Source organism: Oncorhynchus masou, chromosome 25, assembly GCF_036934945.1.
Source record: "Oncorhynchus masou masou isolate Uvic2021 chromosome 25, UVic_Omas_1.1, whole genome shotgun sequence".
Classification (NCBI taxonomy): domain Eukaryota; kingdom Metazoa; phylum Chordata; class Actinopteri; order Salmoniformes; family Salmonidae; genus Oncorhynchus; species Oncorhynchus masou.
This window is the reverse complement of record NC_088236.1, coordinates 11,038,263-11,058,395: the sequence shown is the minus strand read 5'-3', so window position 1 is coordinate 11,058,395 and position 20,133 is coordinate 11,038,263. Positions and strand designations below refer to the sequence as shown.

Genomic DNA, 20,133 nt, shown 5'->3' with positions numbered 1-20,133 from the left:
ACTTCAACTATGACAGACAAAATGAGAATCCCCCCCCCAGAAAATCACATTGTAGGATTTTTTATGAATTTATTTGCAAATGATGGTGGAAAATAAGTATTTGGTCAATAACAAAAGTTTATCTCAATACTTTGGTTATATACCCTTTGTTGGCAATGACAGAGGTCAAACGTTTTCTGTAAGTCTTCACAAGGTTTTCACACACTGTTGCTGGTATTTTGGCCCATTCCTCCATGCAGATCTCCTCTAGAGTAGTGACGTTTTGGGGCTGTTGCTGGGCAACACGGACTTTCAACTCCCTCCAAAGATTTTCTATGGGGTTGAGACTGGCTAGGCCAATCCAGGACCTTGAAATGCTTCTTACGAAGCCACTCCTTCGTTGCCCGGGCGGTGTGTTTGGGATCATTGTCATGCTGAAAGACCCAGCCACGTTTCATCTTCAATGCGGCAGTGTAGCCTAGTGGTTAGAGCATTGTACTAGTAACCGAAAGGTTGCAAGTTCAAATCCCCGAGCTGACAAGGTACAAAATCTGTCGTTCTGCCCCTGAACAGGCAGTAAACCCACTGTTCCTAGGCCGTCATTGAAAATAAGAATTTGTTCTTAACTGACTTGCCTGGTTAAATAAAAATAAAATGCCATTGCTGATGGAAGGAGGTTTTCACTCAAAATCTCACGATACATGGCCCCATTCATTCTTTCCTTTACACGGATCAGACGTCCTGGTCCTTTTGCAGAAAAACAGCCCCAAAGCATGATGTTTTCAATGCTTCACAGTAGGTATGGTGTTCTTTGGATGCAACTCAGCATTCTTTGTCTTCCAAACACAACGAGTTGAGTTTTTACCAAAAAGTTATATTTTGGTTTCATCTGAGCATATGACATTCTCCCAATCTTCTTCTGGATCATCCAAATGCTCTCTAGCAAATTTCAGACGGGCCTGGACATGTACTGGCTTAAGCAGGGGGACACGTCTGGCACTGCAGGATTTGAGTCCCTGGCGGCATAGTGTGTTACTGATGGTAGGCTTTGTTACTTTGGTCCCAGCTCTCTGCAGGTCATTCACTAGGTCCCCCCGTGTGGTTCTGGGATTTTTGCTCACCGTTCTTGTCATCATTTTGACCCCACGGGGTGAGATCTTGCGTGGAGCCCCAGATCGAGGGAGATTATCAGTGGTCTTGTATGTCTTCCATTTCCTAATAATTGCTCCCACAGTTGATTTCTTCAAACCAAGCTGCTTACCTACTGCAAATTCAGTCTTCCCAGCCTGGTGCAGGTCTACAATTTTGTTTCTGGAGTCCTTTGACAGCTCTTTGGTCTTGGCCATAGTGGAGTTTGGAGTGTGACTGTTTGAGGTTGTGGACAGGTGTTTTTTATACTGATAACAAATTCAAAAAGGTGCCATCATCTAACAAGGGCACTGCGTTCATCCACCTCTGGCCTGCTCGCCTCCCTACCACTGAGGAAGTACAGTTCCCGCTCAGCCCAGTCAAAACTGTTCGCTGCTCTGGCCCCCCAATGGTGGAACAAACTCCCTCACGACGCCAGGACAGCGGAGTCAATCACCACCTTCCGGAGACACCTGAAACCCCACCTCTTCAAGGAATACCTAGGATAGGATAAAGTAATCCTTCTCACCCCCCCTTAAATGATTTAGATGCACTATTGTAAAGTGGCTGTTCCACTGGATGTCAGAAGGTGAATTCACCAATTTGTAAGTCGCTCTGGATAAGAGCGTCTGCTAAATGACTTAAATGTAAATGTAATGTGCCATTAATACAGGTAACGAGTGGAGGACAGAGGAGCCTCTTAAAGAAGAAGTTACAGGTCTGTGAGAGCCAGAAATCTTGCTTGTTTGTAGGTGACCAAATACTTATTTTCCACCATAATTTGCAAATAAATTCATTAAAAATCCTACAATGTGATTTTCTGGATTTTTTTCTCTCTCGTTTTGTCTGTCATAGTTGAAGTGTACCTATGATGAAAATTACAGGCCTCTCACCTTTAAGTGGGAGAACTTGCACAATTGGTGGCTGACTAAATACTACCCCCCCCCCCCCCCCCACTTTATATATAAAAAAATATATATATACACAAATCGGCCGATTTAATCGGTATCAGCTTTTTTTGGGGTCCTCCAATAATCGGTATCGCCGTTGAAAAATCATATAGTCGGTCGACCTCTACTCCTGCTACTAATAATAACAACAACATCCATACTTAACCCCTCTCAATGATATCATTCACTAGTAACATGAGTCAGAAACCTGCTCTCTTGTGAAATCAAACGTCTCGGGGCTTTCAGCAGTCATGAACCACAGCTATTCACTGCATGTCTGGACACTTTCCCCCCCATTATTAGTTCAGTCAAAATCCATGACGACAACATGATTAACATACGATAAGAATACTGGAACTGACTCAACACATGGAAGAGCAAGGCGATAGCTATAATACATTCTTTTAGGATTTGAGCCTCGGTCGGATTCCTTCCACAAATCTTGACAGTGGAAAGAATATTTACTTCATATTTTCTATAACTGCAAATACAGCAGCAAACTGATTTGAACATTTTCAAGATGTGTGACCCTGGTACGGCCAACAGAAAGAGAGTCATGGACACAGCAGTGTGTCTTCCTAGATCTACGTGCTGGTTTTGGCAGGAACAAAGTATCCTAAACAAGTGTAAAAACTGTCACATTAGTGAGACAGACCTTGTAGGGGCATGAAGTTTAGATGTGGAATCAAATGCAGACTGGTTCAAATTTCTATCTCAATTTGTCTTTCTTCGCTTCCTTTTCAACCATATTGGAGGAGAAGGTCCAAGGTCCCTCCCCTCTGACCTTCTCCAATACCTTTTGAGAAAGTGGCAAGGGGAGAGGATGTGAGGAATTGAGACAGAGACACTTATTAGGGATGTTGCTGCCTTTCTAGTTTCCTCATTACCTTGTGTCTCTTCCTTCTTTTTCAGCATCTCAAACACAACAGTCCGAAGCTCGTCTACTGGCTGAAAGAGAGGAAATAGATACCAAACCATCATATTACTAGTTTAAATTAAATAGATACCAAAGTAGGCAGCTCTAAATTTAGTTTGGAGAATTCTTCAGAGGTCTAATCAAACATACACACACAGAGCTAGAGAGAGAGAGAGAGGATTGATGTTGCTAGACTAAGATTCCCCATGGTGGGGAAGGAGAGAATGATAAAAGAAAATCAGAGCAGATAGAGGGATGAGACAGTAGCTTTCACCTGTAGGAAGACTAGTCCTGCCTCCTAACAGGGGCAGCAGATAGAGAGGCATGGGGTATAGAGATAGAGAGGTAGAGGTATAGAGAGAGCGAGGGGTGAGGTAAATGGAATATGCTATACCTCTAACACCACTCGTACAGCCTCTTCAAACAGCGGCAGCACCTCCAGGTTGCCCTGGCGCTCCATCAGACGGGCCTGGCAGATCCAGTACTTGGAGAACTTCTCGGCCATGGGCACAGTGGACAGCATCTCCTGCACCTGGGAGGACTGGCAGCCCTGTAGGGGGTGGGGGAAACACAGTCAGAAACACAAAGTCAGACACAGGAGCAGTCAGTCAGACACGGAAGCACAGGCAGAGACACCGAAACAGTCAGAAACATAGATGGCGTCGATAGAGGGCAGCCGTGCTTCTAGCCCCTTGGCCACTCTGCTTGCCTAATAATGTAGGAAATAATACAAAGTAAATACCGCAAATGTTGTGTTATTACATACAGCCCCGGGAAGAACTTTTGGATATCAGAGCGGCGGTAACTCATCAGGAGTACAACTCTCCCAAATCTTATCTTTTGTTCGTACCCCTCCCAGGCAAATGAACTGATTCCAGAGGCTGATCCAAAACATCCCCAGAGATGTACTCGAAGTAAACTTCTAGTCCCACTCAGGGGGCGCGCATACCACCCACAACTTCAGAGTATATTACTAGTGTTCCGTGTCTGGATAATAAAGTTGACGAGCTCAGGGTGAGGATTTCCTTCCAGAGAGACCGTGTATCATACCGTGGATAGATGGGAGCAGTCGCGCAAAACTTAAAGCGCAAATCACCGCATTTAACCATGGCAAGGTGACTAGGAATATGGTTGAATACAAACAGTGGAGTTATTCCCTCTCTGATAAAACAGGCTAAACATCAGTATAGACAAAGCAGAGTCAGACACAGAAAAAGTCAGAGACACGGGAAAAGTCAGTCATTTAAGTCTGTTTACCCAAATCTTTAAGGCTGTTAACAAATTACACAAATATTAGGTGAGCTATTATCAGTAGCCTACAGCTAATGATGGCCAAATGTGTTATTCAGTAAAGGGGGCCGTCAGGCAGACCACGCTGGAAAGATGAGGGGTCAACCAACACTTCTGTTTGGTCTCGACGTTTACGGTATGTGTTAGAACAAATCAAACAAAAAACAGTAGTGAGGTTATGTCCAAATTATCTTGGCTTCCTCCCAAAGTATGCAAGTGTTCCCTTCCCTTTCCCTGACTTGAAAGGAAATGAATGGCATCACAAATTTGGAAATAACCACACACTTCAGGTGAAAGGAGATATCGTGACGCACCCCTCCTTTCCAGGACAATCACAGGTCATGTTACTAGACTGGAAAACAGATAGTCAGTTTACAATACCATGGGACCTTTTTTTGAACGGTCTTCAAGCAAAAAAAAAAAAAAAACACAATGGCTAGTCACTTTCCCATCGCATTACTGTAAACAACTTAACGGCTTCAAAGTTGCTACGGGAAACTATTTTTTATTGCTTCCATGTGAACTTGAGGAAGTTCTATTCATGCTAGGGCTGGGAATTGCCAGGTACCGAACAATACAAAACTTATTACGATTTGATGTTCCAAACATATTGCTCACCATATGTTTGCTGCAAAGGGACAAGAGAGCCATGAGAAAACGACTTTTGATAAGTCATGGAAATAAGTGCTGAAAGGAAATGGGCTCACTATATTTAAAAAGAAGATGGAGAACAAGCTATTACGGAAACATTTTGGTGCAGGTACAGTCAACTAGCGCAAAAAAAACCATATTGCAATATACACTGCTCCAAAAAAATAAAGGGAACACTTAAACAACACAATGTAACTCCAAGTCAATCACACTTCTGTGAAATCAAACTGTCCACTTAGGAAGCAACACTGATTGACAATAAATTTCACATGCTGTTGTGCAAATGGAATAGACAACCGGTGGAAATTATAGGCAATTAGCATGACACCCCCAATAAAGGAGTGGTTCTGCAGGTGATAACCACAGACCACTTCTCAGTTCCTATGCTACCTGGCTGATGTTTTGGTCACTTTTGAATGCTGGCGGTGCTTTCACTCTAGTGGTAGCATGAGACGGAGTCTACAACCCACACAAGTGGCTCAGGTAGTGCAGTTCATCCAGGATGATACATCAATGCGAGCTGTGGCAAGAAGGTTTGCTGTGTCTTTCAGCGTAGTGTCCAGAGCATGGAGGCGCTACCAGGAGACAGGCCAGTACATCAGGAGACGTGGAGGAGGCCGTAGGAGGGCAACAACCCAGCAGCAGGACCGCTACCTCCGACTTTGTGCAAGGAGGAGCAGGAGGAGCACTGCCAGAGCCCTGCAAAATGACCTCCAGCAGGCCACAAATGTGCATGTGTCTGCTCAAACGGTCAGAAACAGACTCCATGAGGGTGGTATGAGGGCCCGACGTCCACAGGTGGGGGTTGAGCTTACAGCCCAACACCGTGTAGGACGTTTGGCATTTGCCAGAGAACATCAATATTGGCAAATTCGCCACTGGCGCCCTGTGCTCTTCACAGATGAAAGCAGGTTTGTAGGGAGGTCCAGGCATTGTAGGGAGGTCATACAGGCACGTGGAGGCCACACACACTACTGAGCCTCATTTTGACTTGTTTTAAGGATATTACATCAAAGTTGGATCAGCCTGGAGTGTGGTTTTCCACTTTAAATCCAGGCCTCCATGGGTTGATTCATTTGATTTCCATTGATAATTTGTGTGTGATTTTGTTGTCAGCACATTCAACTATGTAAAGAAAAAAGTATTTAATAAGAATATATTTAGATCGAGGATGTGTTAGTTTAGTGTTCCCTTTATTATTTTGAGCCGTGTATAATCAAATTGATAATTTAAGGATCATGTTCCCCCTCACTAATCTTGCTACGAGAAATTAATCGCACACCTCACACACAAAATTCCTCCATGGAAAAAAAAAAACAAGGGAAAGTCCATCAGGTGATGTTAGTAGCCCCAGGTTATGTAAACTCAGCAAAAAAATAAACATCCCTTTTCAGGACCCTGTCTTTCAAAGATAATATGTAAAAATCCAAATAGCTTCACATATCTTCATTGTTAAGGGTTTAAACACTGGCCGTAGGCATGCTGCAAGGAGGCATGAGGCCCGCAGATGTGGCCAGGGAAATAAATTGAACTTCAACTTTTAAAAATCCACCTCTCTAAAAACAAGTCTCTCACCGTTGCCGCCTGCTATAGACCACCCTCTGCACCCCAGCTGTGCTCTGGACACCATATGTGAACAGATTAGAGGTCAACCGATTAATCGGAATGGCCGATTAATTAGGGCCGATTTCAAGTCTTCATAACAATCGGAAATCTGTATTTTTGGGTGCTGATATCCGATTTAAGATTTTTCTTAAACCTTTTATTTAAACTAGGCAAGTCAGTTAAGAACATATTCTTATATTCAATGACTGCCTAGGAACTGTGGGTTAACTGCCTTGTTCAGGGGCAGAATGACTGATTTTCACCTTGTCAGCTCAGGGGTTCCAATCTTGCAACCACACAGTTAACTAGTCCAACGCTCTAACCATTGCACTCCACGAGTAGCCTGCCTGTGACGCGAATGTAGTAGAAGCCAAGGTAAATTGCTAGCTAGCATTAAACTTATAAAAAACAATCAATCAATCAATCATAATCACTAGTTATAACTTCTTATCCAGTTTAGCAGGCAATATTAACCAGGTGAAAGTGTAATTTCTCTTGCGTCCATTGCACGCAGAGTCAGGGTATATGCAACAGTTTGGGCAGCCTGGCTCATTTCGAACTAATTTGCCAGAACTTTACGTAATTATGACATACATTGAAGGTTGTGCAATGTAACAAGAATATTTAGACTTAGGGATGCCACCCGTTAGATAAAATACCGAACGGTTCCGTATTTCACTGAAATTATAAACGTTTTGTTTTCGAAATTATAGTTTCCAGATTCGATCATATTAATGACCAAAGGCTCGTATTTCTGTGTTTTATTATGTTATAATTAAGTCTGATTTGATAGAGCAGTCTGACTGAGCAGCAGCAGGCCTGTAATCATTCATTCAAACAGCACTTTCGTGTGTTTTGCCAGCAGCTCTTCGCAAGCACAGCGCTGTTTATGACTTCAAGCCTATCAGCCTAATGGCTGATGTAACCAATGTGAAATGGCTAGCTAGTTAGTTGGGTGTGCGCTAATACTGTTTCAAACGTCACTCGCTTTTAGATTTGGAGTAGTTATTCCCCTTGCGCTGCAAGGGCCGCGGCTTTTGTGGAGCGATGGGTAACGCTGCTTCGAGTGTGGCTGTTGTCTTTGTGTTCCTGGTTCGAGCCCAGGTAGGGGCAAGGAGGGGGACGGAAGCTATACTGTTACACTGGCAATACTATAGTGCCTATAAGAACATCCAATAGTCAAAGATATATGAAATACAAATGGTATAGAGAGAAAGTCCTATAAATACTATATTAACTACAACCTAAAACTTCTTACCTTAGAATATTGAAGTCTCATGTTAAAAGGAACCACCAACTTTCATATGTTCTCATGTTCTGAGCAAGGAACTTAAACGTTAGCTTTTTTTACATGGCACATATTACTTTCTTCTCCAACACTTTGTTTTTGCATTACTTAAACCAAATTTAACATGTTTCATTATTTATTTGAGGCTAAATTGATTTTATTGATGTTTTAAATTAAGTTAAAATAAGTGTTAATTCAGTATTGCTGTAATTGTCATTATTACAAATAAAACTTTTATTTTTAAACTGGCTTTTTTGGTCCCCCAATAAATCGGTATTGGCGTTGAAAAATCATAATCGGTCGACCTCTAGAACTGATTGCCCCCCATCTATCTTCAGAGCTCGTGCTGCTAGGCAACCTAAACTGGAACATGCTTAACACCCCAGCCATCCTACAATCTAAGCTTGATTCCCTCAATCTCACACAAATTATCAATGAACCTACCAGGTACCACCCCAAAGTCATAAACACGGGCACCCTCATAGATATCATCCTAACCAACTTGCCCTCTAAATACACCTCCACCAAGACCTCAGCGATCACTGCCTGCATCCGTAATGGGCGGTCAAACGACCTCCACTCATCACTGTCAAACGCTCCCTGAAACACTTCTGCGAGCAGGCCTTTCGAATCGACCTTGGCGGGGTACCCTAGAAGGATATTGATCTCATCCCGTCAGAAGAGGATGCCTGGCTATTTTTTTTTTTTTAAATGCCTTCCTAACCATCTTAAATAAGCATGCCCCATTCAAGAAATTTAGAACCAGGAATAGATATAGCCCTTGGTTCTCCCCAGACCTGACTTCCCTTAACCAACACAAAAACATTTCTCCCAAATCCAGTCATGTTCTGAAAGAGCTGCAAAATCTGGACCCCGACAAATCAGCCGGGCTCGACAATCTGGACCCTTTCTTTCTAAAATTATCTGCCCGAAATTGTTGCCACCCCTATTACTAGCCTGTTCAACCTCCCTTTCGTGTCGTCTGAGATTCCCAAAGATTAGAAAGCAGCTGGGTCATCCCCCTCTTCAAATGGGGGGGGACACTCTTGACCCAAACTGCTACAGACTAGAGGTCGACAATTAATCGGAATGGCCGATTAATTAGGGTCGATTTCAAGTTTTCATTACAATCAGAAATCGGTATTTTTGGACACCGTTTTTTTTTTTTTTTTTTTTTTTTTTTTTTACACCTTTATTTAACTAGGCAAGTCAGTTAAGAACACATTCTTATTTTCAATGACGGCCTAGGAATGGTGGGTTAACTGCCTCGTTCATGGGCAGAACGACAGATTTTCCCCCTTGTCAGCTCGGGGGACCAATCTTGCAACCTTAGTTAACTAGTCCTTGTGTACTCCACAAGGAGACTGCCTGTTATGCGAATGCAGTAAGCCAAGGTAAATTGCTAGCTAGCATTAAACTTATCTTATGAAAAACAATCAATCAATCATAATCACTAGTTAAGTACACATGGTTTCTGATATTACTAGATATTATCTAGCGTGTCCTGCGTTGCATATAATCTGACTGAGCATACAAGTATCTAAGTATCTGACTGAGCGGTGGTAACCAAATTGAACATGTTTCAGCTTTTTTGGTCCTCCAATAATCGGTATCGGCGTTTAAAAAAATCATAATCGGTCGACCTCTACTACAGACCTATATCTATCCCACCCTGCCTTTCTAAGATCTTCAAAAGCCAATTCAACAAACAGATTACCGACCATTTCGAATACCACTGCACCTTCTCCGCTATGTAATCTGGTTTCAGAGCTGGTCATGGGTGCACCTCAGCCACGCTCAAGGTCTTAAATTATATCTTAACCGCCATCGATAAGAAACAATACTGTGCAGCCGTATTCATTGACCTGGCCAAGGCTTTCGACTCTGTCAATCACCACATCCTCATCGGCAGACTTGATAGCCTTGGTTTCTCAAATGATTGCCTCGCCTGGTTCACCAACTATTCTCTGATAGAGTTCAGTGTGTCAAATCGGAGGGCCTGTTGTCCAGGCCTCTGGTAGTCTCTCTGGGGGTGCCACAGGGTTCAATTCTTGGACCGACTCTTCTCTGTATTCATCAATGATGTCGCTCTTGCTGCTGGTGAGTCTCTGATCCACCTCTACGCAGATGACACCATTCTGTATACTTCTGGCCCTTCTTTGGACACTTAACAACCCTCCAGACGAGCTTCAATGCCATACAACTCTCCTTTCGTGGCCTCCAATTACTCTTAAATACAAGTAAAACTAAATGCATGCTCTTCAACCGATTGCTACCTGCACCTGGCCGCCCGTCCAACATCACTACTCTGGACGGTTCGGACTTAGAATATGTGGACAACTACAAATACCTAGGTGTCTGGTTAGACTGTAAACTCTCCTTCCAGACTCACATCAAACATCTCCAATCCAAAGTTAAATCTAGAACTGGCTTCCTATTTCGCAGCAAAGCACCCTTCACTCATGCTGCCTAACATACCCTCATAAAACTGACTATCCTACCGGTCCTCGACTTTGGCGATGTCATTTACAAAATAGCCTCCAATACCCTACTCAATAAATTGGATGCAGTCTATTACAGTGCCATCCGTTTTGTCACCAAAGCCCCATATACTACCCACCACTGTGACCTGTACGCTCTCGTTGGCTGGCCCTCGCTTCATACTCGTCACCAAACCCACTGGCTCCAGGTCAACTACAAGACCCTGCTAGGTCAAGTCCCCCCTTATCTCAGCTTGCTGGTCACCATAGCAGCACCCACCTGTGGCACGTGCTCCAGCAGGTATATCTCTCTGGTCACCCCCAAAACCAACTCTTCCTTTGGCCGCCTCTCCTTCCAGTTCTCTGCTGCCAATGACTGGAACGAACTACAAAAAGCAGCACTGAAACTGGAAACACTTATCTCCCTCACTAGCTTTAAGCACCAACTGTCAGAGCAGCTCAAAGATTACTGCACCTGTACATAGCCCATCTATAATAATGTATCCCAAATAGCTACCTCTTTCCCTACTGTATTTATTTTGCTCCTTTGCACCCCATTATTTCTCGCTCTACTTTGCACATTCTTCCACTGCAAATCTACCATTCCAGTGTTTTACTTGCTATATTTTATTTACTTTGCCACCATGGCCTTTTTTCCCCCTTACCTCCCTTATCTCACATTGTATATAGACTTATTTTTCTACTGTATTATTGACTATGTTTGTTTTACTCCACGTGTAACTATGTGTTGTTGTATGTGTCGAACTGCTTTGCTTTGTCTTGGCCCGGACGCAATTGTAAATGAGAACTTGTTCTCAACTTGCCTACCTGGTTAAATAAAGCTGAAATAATATATATATATATATTTTTTTTTTATGTCCGTACTGTGAGACGCCTAAGACAGCGCTACAGGACAGACAGCTGATCGTCCTCACAGTGGCTGACCACGGTTAACAACACCTGCACAGGATCGGTACATCCAAACATCACACCTGTGGGACAGGTACAGGATGGCATCAATAACTGCCTGAGTTACACCAGGAACGCACAATCCCTCCATCAGTGCTCAGACTGTCTGCAATAGGCTGAGAGGCTGGACTGAGGGCTTGTAGGCCTGTTGTAAGGCAGGTCCTCACCAGACATCATCGGCAACAACGTCGCTGGACCAGACAGGACTGGCAAAAAGTGCTCTTCACTGACGAGTTGCGTCTCACCAGGGGTGATGGTTGGATTCACGTTTATCGTCGAAGGAATGAGCATTACACCGAGGCCTGTACTCTGGAGGGGGATCAATTGGGAGGTGGAGGGTCCGTCATGGTCTGGGGCGGTGTGTCACAGCGTCATCGGACTGAGCTTGTTGTCATTGCAGGCAATCTCAACGCTGTGTGTTACAGGGAAGACATCCTCCTCCCTCATGTGGTACCCTTCCTGCAGGTTCATCCTGACATGACCCTCCAGCATGACAATGCCACCAGACATACTGCTCGTTCTGTGTGTGATTTCCTGCAAGACAGGAATGTCAGTGTTCTACCATGGCCAGCAAAGAGCCAGGATCTCAATCCCATTGAGCACGTCTGGGACCTGTTGGAAATGTCCGGGAACTTGCAGGTGCCTTGGTGGAAGAGTGGGTTAACATCTCACAGCAAGAACTGGCAAATCTGGTGCAGTCCATGACAAGGAGATGCACTGCAGTACTTAATGCAGCTGGTGGCCACACCAGATACTGACTGTTACTTTTGATTTTGACCCCCCCTTTGTTCAGGGACACATTAATCCATTTGTTAGTCACATGTCTGTGGAACTTGTTCAGTTTATGTCTCAGATGTTGAATCTTGTTATGTTCATACAAATATTTACACACGTCAAGTTTCCTGAAAATAAAAGCAGTTGACAGTGAGAGGATGTTTCTTCTTTTGCTGAGTTTATATAGAAATGGGCCTAAGTAAGTTACTGTTTGAAGACTTAACAGGACGCGTTCTTAGGCCTACAGCCCAAAGGGGTGGTTATACAAGGCTGCTATACAAAGCCTACTAATGAGAACGACATTTACACATTAAGTTTCCTGAAAATAAACGCAGTTGACAATGAGGATGTTTCTTTTTTTGTTGAGTTTATGTACATGTCTTACACAACCTGGAAGAGTTGCACCACGAATGAATAGCACCTGCGGAACAATATACCTGTTCCTTCAAGTGTCTTGCTCTGGCAGTGAAGGCAGAGGCTGTGTTCCAAATGTCACCCTATGCCCTACATCAGTGGTTCTCTACTAACCACACCCGACTCACTGAATCACCAAGGTGAGCCATTTGGCGACAGCAAAATTGCAAAACATCTGTGGGTCCCTAAGGAAAGGTTAGAGAACCACCTCACTAAGTAGTGCACTACTTTTGACCAAAGCCCTGTCTGTTTTACTGGGCCATTATTTCCTGAATAATAGAAACTACATCATCTGACCTGACCATGTGTTGGATTAATGGCAACACACAAAGCAACCGGCCAAGCAACCTTGAAACACATTGTGTAAGAAGGGCTGGGTCTACATTCAGTTGCTGTGCTGGTCTCTTCCACTGAAACACACCACCCCATCGGTCCCAGAGGAATGTCACAGAAGGGATCTAGTAACAGTCACTTATCCAGAGCGACTTACAGTAGTGAGGGCATATATTATTGTACTGGTACCCCGTGGGAATTGAACCAACAACCGTTGCAAGTGCCATGTTTTACCAACTGAGACACATGGGACGTGGTCTAGACGGGACGTTAGACAGGCAGAACAGTAACTGGAAAAGCAGTGGAAACTAGAGGTCGACCAATTATAATTTTTCAACGTCGATACTGATTATTGGAGGACCATAAAAGCCGATGCCGATTAATCGGCCGATTTTTTAATTTGTAATAATGACAACAACAACAATACTGAATTAACACTTATTTTAACTTAATATAATACATAAATAAAATCAATTTAGCCTTAAGTAAATAATGAAACATGTTCAATTTGGTTTAAATAATGCAAAAACAAAGTGTTGGAGAAGAAAGGAGAAGTGCAATATGTTCCATGTAAAATATGTGCTATGTAAGAAAGCTAACGTTTCAGTTCCTTGCTCAGAACATTAGAACATATGAAAGCTGGTGGTTCCTTTTAACATGAGTCTTCAATATTCCCAGGTAAGAAGTTTTAGGTTGTAGTTACTATAGGAATTATAGGACTATTTCCCTCTACCATTTGTATTTCATTAACCTTTGACTATTGGATGTTCGTACAGGCACTTTAGTATTGCCAGTGTAACAGTATAGCTTCCGTCCCTCTCCTCGCTCCTCCCTGGGCTCGAACCAGCAACACAACGACAATTAGGGCGTGCTAACTCGCTAGCCATTTCACTTCGGTTACACGAGCCTCATCTTGAGAGTTGATAGTCTTTAAGTCATAAACAGCGCAATGCTTGACGCACAACGAAGAGCTGCTGGCAAAACGCATGAAATTGCTGTTTGAATAAATGTTTACGCGCCTGCTTCTGCCTACCAACGCTCAGTCAGATACTTGTATGCTCAGTCAGATTATATGCAACGCAGGACACGCTAGATAATATCTAGTAATATCATCAACCATGTGTAGTTAACTAGTGATTATGATTGATTGTTTTTTATAAGATAAGTTTAATGCTAGCTAGCAACTTACCTTGGCTTACTGCATTCGCATAACAGGCAGCCTCCTTGTGGAGTGCAACGAGAAAGAGGCAGGTCGTTATTGTGTTGGGCTAGTTAAGGTTGCAAGATTGGATCCCCTGAGCTGACAAGGTGAAAATCTGTCATTCTGCCCCTGAACAAGGCAGTTAACCCACTGTTCCTAGGCCGTCATTGAAAATAAGAATGTGTTCTTAACTGACTTGCCTAGTTAAATAAAAAACTAATTAGCAAAATCGGCGCCCAAAAATACGGATTTCCGATTGGAATGAAAACTTGAAATCGTCCCTAATTAATCGGCCATTCCGATTAATCGGTCGACCTCTAGTGGAAACACACTGGTTGCTGGTATGAGAAAGCTAACATAATTTCTACAGGGTTCATATAGACAGTGGCAAGTCAAATTCAAGGACTGTTAACTCAATTTGTAATAGTAAATAATAAAAAAAAATAACTGCAATAGTTCCTACTTGCCACCAGATGGCATATCACCATAACCCCATGAAGAAAAAAATGCACCTCGTATTCATCACTCCCTTACAAGTTCTACTCAACAACATGTTGTTTCACTACTTATTTACTACATGTACATGAGGGGTAAAGTCAGTACTGATGATTTTGTCATTTGAGTAGTGATGACGAGAGTTTAGGGATATTACCTATTCACATTACTACACAACTCTATTTAATTACTATTTTTATTGGGAATTTGGTAATTTACTACTTAATAGCTATGAAAAAGTGTCTTGCTGACGACTGGCAGCGTTAGTGTTGCCGGTCGGGAGAATGTGCGGGTGGGCTGAGTGAGGGAAAACGCCATGTGAACGGCCAAAACGCCAACAGAGCAACAATCAACCCCCCCAGTTGTTATTGATTTATTTTACCTTTATTTAACTAGGCAAGTCAGTTAAGATCCAGTTCTTATTTACAATGACGGCCTTGGAACAGTGGCTTAACTGCCTGTACCTTGTCAGCTCGGGGATTTGAACTTGCAACCTTCCAGTTACTAGTCCAACGCTCTAACCGTTCTAACCACTAGGCTACCCTGCCGACCCTTCTGCGGTCACTCAACCAGCCTGAAGACGGCTCCAGGCAGATCACAATCCACAGTTGATTTGTCATACATTTTCAATTCCTGTAATCTAACCCAACCCATTCCTCTGCCACACCTCATTCAGCAGTTTGATGCAGTCAGACAGGCACCGGTCCACAGCTTCAACCAGAGACCTGGCCTCAACTTCCTCCTCCATACCGTCCCAGTAAGCCTGAGGAAGGGCCAAGGTGCGCCGCACCCGAGGAGGCCTCACCGGCATGGGGGGACGCTTGTAGGAGATGCCCCTGTTCTCACGCCATTCCTGGAGCTTCTGCCTGAAGACACACACAGAGTGGAATATAAGGTTGTTCAGTAAAATGTCAGATGTTTGTAGTCCAATTCAACCACACTATTAAATGAGGTGCTGGGTGGAAAGAATATGGTGGTATAATGGAAAAGACCCAGCACATTCATATGCTATGATACCAACTCACATACCTTTTGCTGAAGTGAAATGACAATGTTATCTTGGTGTTATTTTGTTATTTCAACAAACAAAATCACAGTAGTTATGTGCACTGTGTAATCCAAGGCCTTATTCAACCAGTCTAGAGTTTAATATTTTAAGACTTCAAGTCATTCTGTATAAGATTGTCTGCTAAAATCACAAAATTGTAAATTTACTGTATTCTACCTCCTAGTACTTATCTAATTGACAATAAAAAACACTTACATTCTCTCTTCCTGGGCAGCTGTCATCTTCCTGCGGCCCTCGGTTTTGGGCACGACCCTGGCCTGGTCTCTGGGTGTCTTAAGGCCAACACCAGCCTCCCACTCCACCTCCTCCTGGCCATGGCTGGACTTTTTGGCTGAGCGAGGCACCGTCTGGGGGATCCACACACCACTTGCTGTGCTGCTGTGAGGCCTAGGCCAACACGCCGGAGATGTTGATGAGGGCGATGGAGCATTGGGTTCATTCTTGGTGTCTGCCGACCCGCTCTCCATGTCTCGGTTTTCCTCGGCGCTGCTTTTCTGTCCCATCGCAGCCACGGCTGCATGCATGGCCCTACTCAGAGCCGTGTTCTGCCATTGGCTTCCTGGAATCCCGGTGGAGGCTCGAGAGGCAGCCTTCCATATCTGAGTGCTGGCTCCTGCTCCTCTAGCCTCGGCCCTGTGCTGTGATGCAGCCCTCTGAATAACTCCTGGCTTCTTAGCTGCAGTCTTGTGCCCAGGACCAGTAGGGCCTTGGATGGTGGGTTTAGGTCCAGTGACAGGTTGTTTCTGCCCTGCTGGTTTACTGGATCTCTCTGGGAGTGGTTTGGAATCAGTCCCGCTCACAGCTTGGCTCCTCCTTTGCCCATTGTCCGCAGCCGAGGCAGTTGTCCTCTGGTTAGTCTCACTCATGCCAGTGAAGGGATTCGTTCTCCTCTGAGTCGTAACTGGTGGCTTTTGGGTCATCGCTGGGACTGGGCTGGTGCTTGGGCATGCTCTGTTCAAGACCAGGGGGGTGAAGGAGACTGATGCTGGAGCATGGACGGTGGTGCTTCTAGGCTGCACCTGGACAGACACAAGGCTTGTCTTGGTTTTAACCATTGTGCTCGGACTCATTCTGGCACTGCCGGCTGTGTTGGGCCGCGTGCCGGCTGTGTTGGGCCGCGTGCCGGCTGTGTTGGGCCGCGTGCCGGCTGTGTTGGGCCGCGTGCCGGCTGTGTTGGGCCGCGTGCCGGCTGTGTTGGGCCGCGTGCCGGCTGTGTTGGGCCGCGTGCCGGCTGTGTTGGGCCGCGTGCCGGCTGTGTTGGGCCGCGTGCCGGCTGTGTTGGGCCGCGTGCCGGCTGTGTTGGGCCTCGTGCCGGCTGTGCTGGGCCGCGTGCCGGCTGTGCTGGGCCGCGTGCCGGCTGTGTGGAGAGTGTTAGCGGGTTTCCCAGTAATATTTGACTTTGGTCTGGTTGTGTTGGCTGAACGTGTTCTACCAGCGTTTGCCAGGGGTATGGCTGAGCTCGGGCATGTGTTACCGACTTTAACAGCTGGATTAGGCTGGGTTCTGGGTTGGTTGGTGGTGCCTGGGCATCTTTTGGTAGGGACAGTGGATTGTGATCTGGCTGGAGCAGTCTTCAGGCTGGTTGGGTGACTTGGGGCAACCGCAGAAGGCTTTGTAATGCCTTTGAGCACGTTGAGACGTGCGGTACTCGATGCTGCAGAGAGGAGACCGTTGGCGGAGCTCTGTTTGTTGGTGGTACTGCAGAAGGTGCCTGTGGTTTGGGAAACGGCATTGGCCATCAGAGGTCGAACCTTCACCACTCTCTTTTTCATCTTGAGAGTATTTGGACCCCGGTTCTCTTTTCCCGGGTCCAGCTGTAATTACAAAACAATATCAGTTGATATAGTTCGTAACTATTTCCTGCTTAAAGACACCTCAACGTGTCAGTTAATTAGTATTTTAGATGTCACTTAGCAGATGCAGTAGTGAGTGCACACTTTTTAATTAAAAAAAATGTCCATACTGGTCCCTCGTAGGAATCAAAACCACAAACCTGACATTGCAAGCTCCATGTCCAATCAACTGAGCCACACGGTACCTACTATAATTCAAGCCTCACTATATAATTGATAGTGAGCAAACTGACAGGTTTGCTTTGCGAGAGATGGTGTCAAGGAGAGGAAAGTGATTGGCTCCAATACTTACATCATCCTTCACGGTAGACAGGGTGATCTGCTTTGCTTTAACGGCATCTCGAAGATAAGGTCTGAAATCAGTCATGTGTGATAGGACATTATTTACAAAAGACTACGGCTAAAAAATGTCAAGCTGAAATATTGCAACTAGTTAATACCGTAGGGCTTTCACTCGCTGCAATACAATACCACCTATAGAAAAACAGGGCAATTCAAGAGGGAGCACCAAAATGAATGTGAAAACATCATTCTTGTTGCCTGATGTCATTATAAATGACATATAATTAATTAAATGTATTTATCAAGACCTTTTTTTCTCCTTTTACATCAGCCGATGTCCCAAAGTGCTAATAATCATTAGATTATAATATTGTAGAGAACAACGTTAACATACTAGTACTTGACCGTGTTGATGAAATAAGAACGTTCATTTGCTGTGACCGTTACTAGTTTAAACTGTATCCCTTTCATTGAAGGTGTTGTGAGATGATTCACCTCCAGATCCTTGGCTTTCATCATTTCAGTAAAGCAGACGCCAAGGGATTCGTAAAAACAGAGGTTACAAATGAGTGGCAAGAGTTGTGGATCAGGAAGAGTAAAGGAAACACCTGTATAAGATCCAGGAAAAGGTGGGGGCAGGGGGTCCTCAGACCAAGAGAGAAGGGAGGAAAGTGTAGGTGCAAGGCTGAGACTGGGACACACAAGGCTCAATAGTAAGTTGAAAGTGGCGGGGAAACATGATCATCGTCACACCTCTCAGATGGAGACAGTGGAACATGTTATATTTCAGTGCCAGAAATGCATGAGACAAAGGGAGCAGTTGTTATTAGATTTGAGGAGTAATGGGTGTTGAATAGCCTGGATTAAGTGAACTGCTGGGGAAATCTTCAGGGGATGAAGTATTTAATTATGTATTTTGTTTCCTTCGGGGGAGAAGATTATTGGGTTGGATTTAGACCTTCACTGTCTCTGATCCATGCCCCAGTCCAGTTGGTGGCAGTAATGCAGTTTAAAGTTGGTTACCAACCGCCATATAAAATCCACAGAATAATAATATACAATGCAAACAAGAACCGAATGTCTTCGCGGAGGGTGGATATTGCAATTCAGTCTGTTAGGGTTAATTATTTATTTACCAAGCTATTCGGTTTTCTATTCAAGGGATTTAATTTTGAAAAATGCCATGTTTTCACTCACGAACCTGCAGCCACTAGATAGTTTGTCAGTTTGACGTTCGTAGTTAGCGGCTGCCGCGGAGCAACGGCCAGATTTTGATCATAACAATTCCATTAACGCTAAATTCTCAGAGTAAATCTTCGGCAACTTTTTAACCATATATGGTAGAGACATGGGGTTTGGACTATTGTTTGTATAAACATAGACATTTGTATAAACCTTGAATGAATGAATCATCTTATATAGGCTATATAAATGGCCAAGAAGATAGCCGTCAAGCCATGATGATTTCTTACTTTGGGTTTGGTGGCTTCAGTCTTCCTTTTGCTGCTAAGTACTCTATCAACTGCTGCTTGCGCAATTCTGTGAAAGACAAGAAGCAACTTTAAAACAAACCCTTAACTTACTCCTCCACTATTTGGTCAATAGTGGTAAAGATAGCTAGCTAGTTAACATTAAATTAGCTGGCTAACATCAGCTAGCCCTAGCTGCAACATTGTTGTTCTAACAGGTGATGGTTCTAGCTAGTTACGTTAACGTTACTCGTTTAGGGAGTCAATAAGACAGCCCAATGTCCCAAAAGACTCCATAAGTTTCCTCTGAACTAAGCTAGCCTATATCTAGTTTTTTCCACTGTAACTTGACAGAATGATAAATAAAAAACGTATTGTTTACATTGTATTATGACTAACAACTATAGTTAGTAAGCTGAAGAAGCCTGCTAGCAGTCATTGTTAGCAAGCAAATAATAGAGCTAGCGGTATATTTGTTAACGTTAGCTACACCATACCTTTTCTGTTAAGTTGGGCAACAATTTCTTCGGCGTCCATTGCTATTTGTAATCTAGTCACTTGAGACATGTTATTTTAGTGTAGCTAGCTAAATGTTTCGCTATTTTAGTGGAATACAAGTTATGGCTTGCTAGCGAGCTAACATAAACAAACCGACTTCATCTATTTCGTGGTCTGTTTTGAAATTGCCGGGGCAACGCCACTCTTTTCCCATTGGCTCGTTCAAATATTTGAAAAAAACAAAACACGCCCAATCAGACAGCTACTCCAATGCGTCTTTTAATTCTGTCGGTTTTATATGGATGGTAACATTGAAAGTGGTGGGGAAACATCTGACTGGGAGGTGTGATCATTGTCAGGAGGAGATGATGGAACATCAGAAATATATGAGACAAAGGGAGCGATTGTTATTAGATTTGAGGAGTAGTGGGGTTGAAGAGCCAGGATTAAGTGCATTTTGGGGGAAATCTTTCAGTGTTGTAGTTTTTA

At 44.0% G+C, this 20,133-nt stretch overlaps 1 protein-coding gene across 1 annotated transcript in view; it reads right to left on the bottom strand.

The window, feature by feature from the left end:
• Window positions 1-19,808, bottom strand: part of ckap2l (cytoskeleton associated protein 2-like) — a 37,627-nt gene extending 17,819 nt beyond the window's left edge. The window contains exons 1-7 of the mRNA XM_064936689.1: window positions 19,644-19,808; window positions 19,150-19,216; window positions 17,688-17,748; window positions 15,738-17,356; window positions 15,141-15,339; window positions 3,368-3,523; window positions 2,945-3,005 (exon numbers count right to left, since the gene is read on the bottom strand). Of these exons, the coding sequence (XP_064792761.1) occupies window positions 2,945-3,005; window positions 3,368-3,523; window positions 15,141-15,339; window positions 15,738-17,356; window positions 17,688-17,748; window positions 19,150-19,216; window positions 19,644-19,713 (2,233 nt within the window). The 5' untranslated portion in view covers window positions 19,714-19,808. The remainder of the gene's footprint in view (window positions 1-2,944; window positions 3,006-3,367; window positions 3,524-15,140; window positions 15,340-15,737; window positions 17,357-17,687; window positions 17,749-19,149; window positions 19,217-19,643) is intronic.
• Window positions 19,809-20,133: the final 325 nt, after the last annotated feature.